An 11,338-nucleotide genomic window follows, 5' to 3' on the forward strand; every position below is an offset into this window, starting at 1 on the left:
AAATAAAATCACATAGAACGTTTTGAATAAAAAAAACTAAATAAATAAATACAAAATTGTAAATTATATTTAGTACTTATAAAACTAAAAATGTAAAAGTATTCATCTATAAATATTTCTATGTACACAAAATTTGTTGTTTACTTATTATACAACATTTGCAATTTATAAAAGAGTTACCGGCAATTATAATGTATTTAATTTTTTTTTCCAAAAGATAACCGATTCTTGAGTAAAATAAGGTATGTATTTTAGAGATCTTATCATTTTGGTTTCTTTTTATATTTTCACTTACAAAAGTAAGTCATGTGCCCATAGCTCCACATTCAAGTATTCAACCCCCTTTTGCTCAAAAAAATTAACATGCAATCCCCTTCTGCTAAGTTGTTTGACACGAAGATCAAATGATCAATCTTCTGGCCAGAACTGTTTGTTTTTCGTATTACAACCCAAAACCGCTTTCCCCTATCATGAGAGCCTGGCTAAAATTCCATATGGTTGTTTTCAGCTTAGTAATTTAAAATTCCATGAGGTTTTTGTAACTTTTGCCACTCGGGTTTTGAGTCAAACTTATGAATGTAACACTTGTGGATGACACGGTGCTATTATCAGAAATATCTATTGATGTCAAGTAAGAGCTTGATTTACTCCCTTCATGGCCATTTGATATGGTGGACCGCACCGAAGTTGACTTTGGGATATTCGGTTCTCTACTTTCATCAACATGAAAGAAGGGGAAACACTTCATACCCTTCATGGTTCAGAAAGACTTTGCAACCATAGTTTCCTTCACATACAACCAAAAAATGTTTTTAATAATCAGGAAATCTTATGTTACACGATTTTTTATAAATCAAATCTTCTTATACATCGTAAAGCTACCACAATACCACTATTGCCCCAATCAAACTCGTGATTGCACTTTATGTGAGTAAAAAGAGCATGAAATGTAGTTTCACTTACTCTCCTAAAATTTCAAAAAAAATGACAAGTTTGGTGGTAGATATAGACATACTCTTACAAGGTAATGAGACCAAGAACCATGTCTTTGTTGCTTATAATGCATATAACCCGGACACACAAATAGAAAATCGAAGTGTATAAGGTTTTGATATTGAAATTTTGAAATAGACTTTTTTCTTACACTATTTTGTGGGACTCGTCTTCTTCATATATCCTCACTCAAATGATACATACAAAATCCACAAAATCAAGACTTTTAATCATGAAAACAAATATGACTTTTAATGATGAAAACAAATATGATCCTTATATATAAATGACCAACAACGTTGCATACAAAAATGCTCAAGTAAATGGTTGATTTATAATTTGCATTATGGTATTGGTGAAGCTTTATTGGGGTGGCCCTCACCGTTTTTTCGTTCGTAATGTTAATTTTATCGAAAATTTTCAATTTTTTGTAGTGTAAAATATTGTAATTTTAAGAGTCTGGCCCTCACCGATTTGGATTTTGAGAGTCTGGCCCCCACTAAATTTTCGTTCAAACTCCGCCACTGACTATGGCCGGTATAAACTCTTAATCTCTATTATAGGAAGTAGCCAGTGCAAAAAATCCACGTACCCAAAAGCTTCCAGATCTTGATTTCTCAAACAAAGCTGCACGGATGCGAGGTATCCCATCATAATACTCATCCTCCTTGCTACTAAATCCAGTCACATTCTTTTTAGGACTAAAAACTTATTCTTTCATTTGCATTCTACCAAGAGTAGAATTACCAGTTTCCTTTCTTGATGGTGTCGACTCACCTTGCATGTTTGATTGCTTCGAGTCACGAGATCCATATGAATTGGCGTATGATGACCCCTTTTTAGGGGTCGTTTGCTTCGAAGAAGTTATGTATTTAACCGTAAGTATCATAGTACGAATGCCGATAAAGTATCTATCTATGTGTAATATCAAACTCTATAACACACAATCAATATACATTTTCCCTATACAACTGACAGAAATAGTTCACATCAACTTTCCACTCAATATATAGATTGAGTTCTTGACTTATGATTGTACCTAGTCAAAGAAGATAATTTAAACCCGAAAGGCTATAATTTAAACGTATTAACCTTCAAATCTAAAAGCCCAAATTTTGTTGAAAAACACTGATTGATCGTCATCAAATTTTAAAATACCTAAATCCCCATTGTTACTGTAAACAATACCCAATTTTGACACAAATTAAGGATGAAGGATTCAAATATAAAACACTACCTGGAGTATACAATCTTACGGTGACAGAATAGGTGCATCAGCTTCAGATGATGATGATGAATCAATCTTCATCCTGAACGATAATCGTTTCCGAAATAGCGTCACTCTGGATATACAACAAAGTGGACCTCTTAAACTTCTTGAGGGTTTTGATAGAGAAGTTGAAAAGAATACGCAAACCAGAATTTATAGGAAACATAAATTTATTACCTGGGTTGTTTAGTATCCAGAGGATTATTGATGAAGAAGAGATTGAACAACCAAAGTAATGGATGACGAAGGGGTGCGTAAGATCTTGACGGTGGTGATCGTTAAAGGGGTTAGGGTTTGTGAAGTTTGAAAGTTGCGTATGGAAGAAGAAGATTGAATAACAGAATATAAGTATATAATAAGCGGGCCGGGTTATGTCACAATCGTGTGTGTTGATCCGTGGGCATTGAGCGGGAAAAAGAAGGTAAAGTAGCTCTCACTGAGCAACACGTGTCCACAGAAGGTTTCTTTTATATAGTAGATAGATTTGATATGTTAAAACTTAAAAGTAAATACAACTTGAATCAACCTATATATATGGGTAAATAGATTGATGCTATTGTTGACAGATTCTAAATGCCATAAGTGATAAGATATCACAAAAAGGCACATATTATCATCTAGTTTGAGTCGTTTTTGCGACTCAACAAGTACTTCAACGGCGGATAAGTGAAAGGACCTTCAAGAAACATATCAGAAAGTACTTTATGCATAGCTTCAGTAAGGTGAAGTCCATCCCAATTGACATACTGAGAAGGGTCTTGACACGAGCTCGCGGATTGGGACCCACAAATGGCCGCCAAGTTGAAGTTGTAGAGTCCACCACCAGCCCCACAACATACTTTGTAAAGCTCTTGGAACCCAAGCCTTGGTCCGTTCATGATTATGGAACTATAAGCATTCCAATAATCAACATACACGATGACAGCTTTCGGGTATCTTCTTCTTAGGTTTTGAATGTTGGCTTGGAGAATGGTGTTGTGGATGAATCTTTGGTTGTTGACCGAGGCTGCGCAACCCAAGTCATCACGATCGGACGCCGGTGAAAGGAACAATGATATGGCTAAGCAACCACTGGCAGGGAGGCCTTCTACTACAATGTATTTTGCACCTTTGTTAAGTACTGCCTGTCAAAGCAACAAATACACATGGTCAATCTATACATATTTTACAAGAAAGATAGTAGACATAATATATATGGTGGTTCCGCCCTTAACATAAAAATTATAAGAGGTAAAGTGTTGATATTAAACAACAAAACGTTGAGTGTTTTAGATATCAAGATATTAAACAACAAAACGTTGAGTGTTTTACATATCAAGACTTTATTGTTGTAACTTGTAACTACATATCAACACTTTATTGTTAGATTAAGAATAGTATGAATTTAATCCTCCATGTATATATACACATACTTTTTACAGAAAAATATTTTTTTTTAATAAAATATGTCACAACTTATATATACAATATGCTCATGTATAAACACATTTTCAAATATATATATATATATATATATATATATATATATATATATATATATATATATATATATATATAGGAAAAGGATCATGTGAGAAGTGATAGGCTAGTTGAGAAACTTGAGAAGCATTCTGAACCACACATTTTTCTAAGCCTTTCGTAATATACACATATGTATAGTTAAAAATTGACTATATACATATGTGTATAACTCAATATACATATATGTATATAGTCAATTTTAAACTATACATATGTGTATATTACGAAAGGCTTAGAAAAATGTGTGGTCCAGAATGCTTCTCAAGTTTCTCATATAGGGTGGACTTCTCTTAGGATCCCTACCCTATATATATATATATATATATATATATATATATATATATATATATATATATATATATATATATATATATATATATATATATGTGTGTGTGTGTGTGTGTATATATATTGTAAATTAGGACAAATGAATGCGTATCTACAATTTTATTATAATTATATTTTATTTTATATTTTGTTTTGTATATAACAAGTAGGTTATGTCGTAAGTTGACAGTTCAATGTCTAATACAATTTATATTGAAACGCAAATAAAAATAAGTGCGTCACAACAGTACATAGAGAATTTTATAAATATTAGTATATTGAAAAGAAACAAAATATGTTGCACTGGTCGAAACCATAAAAATGAATACTAGCACACGTTCAGATCATGCGGATATTGTCTATACAAGTTCGTTTCTTTACCAGTACGATACCAACAATCAGTATAGTTCACGAAAAAAAATACATTATTCTGAATGCAACTTGGCTCGTTAGGGTACCGATACTCGCTTTAGTTTATGATTAAAAAAGTGTATTACAATAATTTCATTACACAAAAGTTGTCTAGTGTAACCAAAAAGATAAAGTCCCGCCCAAAAAAAATCTTGTTTTAATTGATCGAAAACCATTGAAACGACTTACCGTTTGTATAATATCGATATCGGTAGGGATGGAAAAAATACCCGAGTCCGACGTTTAATCAAAATTAACCAAACCGAACCATTTATATTTTCATATATTTCTAGTTTTTATACCTCCAGTTCATGTATTTCATATTTTATACATCCACTTCATGTATTTATAAGTAAAGCCCGGTTTGGTTTTGGCTATTGACCGAAATTAAGCGAGCCGAACAAAAACCGTCAATCTAACCGAATGAATCGAACTGGTTAACCGAAAACCGATTGGTTAATAAAATAGACTAACCGATGACTTTAATTTCGACTTCGATTGAAAATTACCAAACCAACCGAACCATACACACTTATGAAGTGTTTGTGTTTACCGTCGTATCACAGAGACACCGTTCTAGTATTATATATATTATGGTATAATGTATATGAGTGAAATTTAAACTAAAGAATATACATGCAAAACTAATAACGTAAATGCTTGCTATTCATCTGTTCCTAACTGTACACATATAATATAAATTAAAATTCTATATAATATAAATTAAAATTCTATACGTAAATTTTGTATTTAACTATGTTTTTAATAATTTTGTTTAAAGTTTTTCTCGTGAATTACAATTTTGTATTACTGAAATGAAATCAGAATTGTGGCATTTTATTAAAGTATATTCACAGTGGGTAGTTGTGTTTAAATTATTTACATTTATTATCAAAAATCAATTTTGCAACTAATATTCTAAAATTGATTATTTTAGTTCCAAAAAAGTAAAGGAGCTGCGAGAGGCCCAGAACCAAATCTAACAAAGTGGTCATTACATGTGTACGTTTACATGCTTAGGCTATAGGGTGTGGTTATAACAATCGTGATCACCATGATCCTCCACGTCAGTGTCATGTAACCGATCTCTAATCCACAATCCAAAACCACTACCCTAAGGGTATGGTCATGACTCAAACCACTATCTCCTTATTTATTTTAATTTATCTTTGTCTAAAGAAAAATGAAATGATTTCTTAAAAATGGAAAGGACCATGGTTGGCATGGTTTAATCCACGCAAACCATGATGGATCAAGTAAGAGGGTGATGTAGCCTTCCATTCATATTCCTAGGTGGCGAATCATGTCTCAACCATGATCCTACACCTTTAACAAATAGAGGTGTGAATAACAAAACATGAATCTAAACAATTTATGAGTGTAGGTTTAGCCTTGTTTGACTATTTATTTAGTGAATACATTTAGCTAAACTTGTCAGGTTTTAAGTCAACCTGATGGATTTACATGTTGAACATGTTTTATTTTGTTAAAAGGTATTTAAATATTCTAATTAAAAAAAATGTGGTTTGATATTTCATGTTGTTCAAAAATAGATAAATTTATAGTTCAAACATAATTGGTTTATTAACATGTGATTCATTTTATTGTAGTTTTGTTAATATTGAAGTCTATGGGGTTCCACTCTAAAACCAATTGGTGATAGAGGGAGTAACCCAAGATCTTATTAATACAACCGGAAGGTCTTATTCTTTCGATGTGGGATAGGGCTCCTCCAATACCCTCCCGCACGTGTAACCCGGTCTATCAAGAGGTGTACACGTGGCCTTAACCGGAGCTGACATAGAGCCGTGGCTCTGATACCATATTGAAGTCTATGGGGTTCCACTCTAAAACCAATTGGTGATAGAGGGAGTAACCCAAGATCTTATTAATACAACCGGAAGGTCTTATTCTTTCGATGTGGGATAGGGCTCCTCCAATAGTTAAGGTAACATAAAAAATATTCGGATTAAAGAGGCAATGCTGGTGTCAACTTGCAAATATGCTTGTTTTCGTGTTTGTTTTCGAGTTTCTTGTTGGATTTTCTATATTTGTATATATAGAAGTTTGGTTGTTAAAAAAATGGTACAAATATGAGTTAACGTGTGGAATAGAATAATAACTAGAGTAATTATTATTATTACCTCTAGAAACCTTGTAACACGATCATTGGCGAGGCGTTGAATTGTTTCCGCGCTCACATTTGATCGAAGGGTGTAAGTATAGTCATTTGATCCCATCTGACCCAACCAGACCAACGAATCGCGGAACACGGCCCTACACTCCCGCGACGTCGATATTGCACTTTTACAATTTAGCCCCTCCAATGTCTTATTGAACCAACTTAGCTGAGTTTGTAGCGACTGAGGTGTTATAGCTAAGGGAAGGTTATTTTCGACAAAGAATTCATGTTCGATCGCGGTGGATCCTGCGACCGCGTAATTAATACCCGAGCAAGTGTCGGCCTCAGGGTTAAGGTAGGGTGGCAGGTAAGGTAGTGACAGTGATTCCGCCACGAAATCGATTACTAAACGGCCATCAGAGTATCGGTTGGTTGGGCGGTGGAAGAAAGTGCGGCCGTAAGGGAGGTTAGAGGCGTAACGGAAGATGCTAGGCGCGGTGGTGGCATTCGTGTTTCCTGTGTCGACGTAAGAGGCTCCGAAGGCGTAAATCTTGTTGAAGTGCCGATTTGGACGATTGGCGGAAGTGAGAGTAAGGAGGAGGAGGAAGGTGGCGACCGCGGTGGCGGTTGCGATCATGGTCGAAAAAATGGACATTGTTACTATTTAGTAACGCCTTAATATTTGAAGTGTTGTTCACCCAACATGCTGTCGTGTTATATAATCCTAAGTTGGGGGTATAAAGACTATTTTACCCTTATAGGTTACCATGGTCGAAGTTGACTTTATGTATAATTGGTCAGTTGCGTATGTCCAGAGTTTATATATTTTATTACGTTAGATCTTTTCCGAGAAGGTTCATTCATCACAATTCAGACACTCTACAGAAAACTTATTAATTAAAATGATAGAATACAAAAATATTTATTGAAATAATGTAACTGAAAAATGTTATCAAATAAACTTTTGAACTATTAGACTGTCCGTAATGAGGCGGTATTTTCCGCCTTTCTTAGTTATCGCGTCTTATAGCGCCCGGCCACACTGCTACGGCCAGTGTTATGGGTTGGTTTTTTGCTCTCCTCGCGATATACATAACTGGGTGAAGGTTGTTGTTTTAAAAAAATATGACCGTTGAACGGTCATATATATTAAAAAAGTTTCCGCGCTAGCCGGAAGTCAGCTGGGAAAGTCAGAGAAGAAGACAGAGGAGGCGGTATTGGTTTTTGAAAGTTTTGGTTTATACACATTTGGTCCCTGCAGTTTCTCAAATGTTTAAAATTGGTTTTTAAAACTTGTTTTTCTCTTATTTATAACTTTAAAAATATGGCAGTTTTAGTACTTGTAAAATAACTTTATGAAAACTTATTTTATTTAAAAATAAACTTTAATCTTTTATGCTTTATTAATAAACTAGGTCAGATTATAAAATATCGTAATGTTTTTTTTTATTTAATATTTTTTTAAGTAAACTGGAGATTAAATCAAAAAAATAGAAAATTAATAATTAAGTAATGATGGGTATGGGCTTTATGACTACACTCTGTTGTGATATAAAACTTATAAAGTCTCTCTCTTACGCGTTTCGGCACCTGTCGCATAACGTCCCACAATAGGGGTTATGACCACACTTGGCCTTATGTGGTAACCAAAATATAATATAAAATAATAATCAGGTGTCATGTTAAATAAACCTATATTTTTTAGATTATTTTTCCAAAATTGGTTTTATTTTTGTAAGTTGTAATACAACACTACATTTATGAATTAAGTAAACCTACATTTTTAATAACACACATTTTGGTAAAATGAAAAAAAAAAAACCCTATTGTTAATATTTTTTTGATTCATATAAATTTTAGCCGTCGAGAGAAATATAGATGTTGTAAATTTGAAAAGCTGACACAATATTAAATATATATCTAATTTATAATTGTAAAAATAAATATTAATACAAATATATATTATTATGATTCAAATGTTGTCCGGAAATTGCTACACCATCACCTACAACCACTCCAACGCCAGCGTCCTAAGGCGGCATTGGAGATGGTCTTGTGATAAACCAAATTTATATCACTTCATATAAAACAAGTTAATTATTTACAAGTTTGACAATTTGTCCTTGTATCGACAAAAATATTAGTATGACTATTCTTGTAACGATGCAATAAAAGTCTGAAGTGTAACATTTAAATAATAAGCGAGCTCGAGTCCGAGTATAGACAGATTTTTTAAAATAAATACACCAACACTTGCACTTAACAGGATTTGAACATCAATCCTTTTGTTTGTGAAGCATACAAGATTTTTTACGGCAACCTCATAATTAAAATAACCCAAATAGATCGATTCTATTAAAACTCCTGAATTTTAGAATATAGCTCACCCACCACATGTTCTATTGGTCGAACTTTGGAAATAAATTTCCAAAAATATGTAGTAGCTAATTCATTGCGTTTTGATTTCTGAAGAATATTCCATCTCGATCAAGAAGAAAGAAAGAAACGGGACTATAAATTGACAATATTTCAAATAATTAAGTTCCTCTTGCGTTTACTTTTTTTCCTCTTTTAAATAAATTAATTGATAAAAGGGTGCATGCACTAATTAGTCTTTGTCCTGATTGTTGTGTGTTATATGCCTTATATCAAATTATAGTACTCCGACAAACAAATCCAGAAAATACAAAAAAAACTATCAACCGAGTTTAGAAATACAACTAGAAAAAAACCTAACAGACCATCAACATGATGAATCCCTCTAACGATTTAATAGATTTACAATCGAAAACAATAATACGTTACTTCGAACAAAACCCTAAATCTAGAGAGAAACTTCTGGAGTTTTTGAGAGTAATAAATCTGAACTAAAGAGTGATTGACAATTTGTATATTCTAGCCCACATCTGAACTCAGTCACCACACTTATATAGTGACCCGCTTCTTAACCCTAAGCCTGACTTGAACCAGCAGCCCAACAACGCCTTGTAGCATCAACAGCCCATCAGCATCTTTGGCCCATCAAGCAACAAATCAACTCCAAAGCCCAAGTCTCAAAAGAAGCCCAACACTTGATTTTTTCCTAGAAGTTCAAACCTCATAAAACCACAAAAAATATTATTAGGATTATAAAAATTATAATAACTATTTGTTATATACAACTGACATGAATAATTGTGTACATTTTTAACTGTCTAAGGCTTGATGTAAAACTACTATCAAGCCGGGGGTCTCACTGGAAGCAGTCTCTCTATTCCCAAGGGGTAGAGGTAAGGCTGTCTACATCTTACCCTCCTCAGACCCTACCTTTATTTTACGATTGGTGAGATTTACTGAGTATGATGATGATGATGAATTGGGATTGTCCATTTCATTTATTTGGTTTCATTTACGTGATTATGATTTATAATAATGTCATGATTTAACACCACAACCAATTTATCCCTTTCAAATATATATTGCACATCAATCTCTTTGGTTTATAATCCTCAGACGCAATGGTCTGGTCACGTTGGCTTCCGAAAAACTCGACATGACTTTACATGGAGTTTACAGGTTTTGGTTTCGCCTAACTGGTTCAGCTCAGTTTTAGGTCCAATCTGTGAACACATTTAACTAAACGGGCAGGTGCAAGTCAATCTAGTTGATCCACAAGTTCACCCGGTTAACTTTTAGAACTTTTTAAACGTGTTTTTTATATATTAGGTTAAAATGGTTTTGTATCTTTATGTGTTTTAAAAATAGAAACGAGTGAGAATTTAGGAGATTTGTAGTTTAAACATAAGTATTTTATTAATATTATATATGTGTGTGTATTTGTATTTGTAATTTTTGTAAGTTAAAGAATATTAACACAAAAAGTTTCGGACTAAACGATTAGTGCACATGTCAAATCGTAAATATGCTAACCACGTATGGCTTGGTGTGTTTAAGATAATTTTCAGTCCTCACATGCACATATCCATATAAACCTATCGGTTATGTTCTATTTATAGTTATGGATGGTGAAGTTGTTACAAAAGCTTTAAAATGTTATGGGCCTCAACTCCTCGATCCACGTTTAGTGGGTTAGTTATTGGTCGTCATTCTTTTTGTCATTGTTACATAGATTTTTCGATTGGGATACAAATCTTATCAAGTCAAGTTAATTTAATAAAATGAAACAACTCAAACAAGTTTTTTTTAGTTAAATGTCATTTTAGTTTCTGTGGTTTGGGCATTTTGTCAGTTTAGTTCAAATGTTTCATTTTTCGCATCTGAGTCCAAAAAGGTTTTATCGTTGCCATTTTGGTCCAATTGACTTAACCCCATCCATATGTGTTAAGTCAAAGGCATTTTAGTCATTTCATTTTTCTTATAATTAACCCTTTATTCTTTATTGTTTTCCCTCTTATTTTCTTGCCCTTTCACCCCCTATATAACTAGAACCCTGAAACCCAAAATTCCCAACATAACACAGTTCGAGCAAATCATCTCTCCTACCTACCTTCAATCTTCATTAGTGGTGCGATGCCCATATTATAACTCAAACTTCGTGGACCTCTTTAAACCCTGGAAGACACTTTTATTGTTGCAATAGACAAGTATTTTGTTTTCTTTCATCATGTTAATTTCAACCTGCAATTTGTTCATAGTAAAATTTTAAAAGTATTACGATTGTAATTGTAAATTTAATAAAATCATTTATCTATACC

General features: G+C 33.2%; 1 protein-coding gene across 1 annotated transcript; it reads right to left on the reverse strand.

Moving 5' to 3' along the window:
• Nucleotides 1-2,713: 2,713 nt before the first annotated feature.
• On the reverse strand, nt 2,714-7,333 carry LOC110941689 (GDSL esterase/lipase At3g48460). Its single transcript, XM_022183355.2, has 2 exons — nt 6,667-7,333; nt 2,714-3,387 (listed from the first exon to the last, which is right to left on the reverse strand). The coding sequence occupies exons 1-2, from the start codon at nt 7,297-7,299 to the stop codon at nt 2,881-2,883; spliced, it is 1,140 nt and encodes a 379-aa protein (XP_022039047.1). The 5' UTR covers nt 7,300-7,333; the 3' UTR covers nt 2,714-2,880.
• Between the last annotated feature and the right edge of the window lie 4,005 nt (nt 7,334-11,338).

The sequence above is a fragment of the Helianthus annuus genome, chromosome 5 (assembly GCF_002127325.2).
Source record: "Helianthus annuus cultivar XRQ/B chromosome 5, HanXRQr2.0-SUNRISE, whole genome shotgun sequence".
Taxonomy (NCBI): domain Eukaryota; kingdom Viridiplantae; phylum Streptophyta; class Magnoliopsida; order Asterales; family Asteraceae; genus Helianthus; species Helianthus annuus.

What these genes read in the sequence shown, in the direction of transcription:
- LOC110941689 (XM_022183355.2), bottom strand. Translation starts at nt 7,299, where the DNA reads ATGTCCATTTTTTCGACCATGATCGCAACCGCCACCGCGGTCGCCACC. An exon ending in GTGTTACAAGGTTTCTAGAG is followed by an intron (nt 3,388 to 6,666) that starts GTAATAATAATA and finishes TTGCTTTGACAG; the next exon opens with GCAGTACTTAACAAAGGTGC.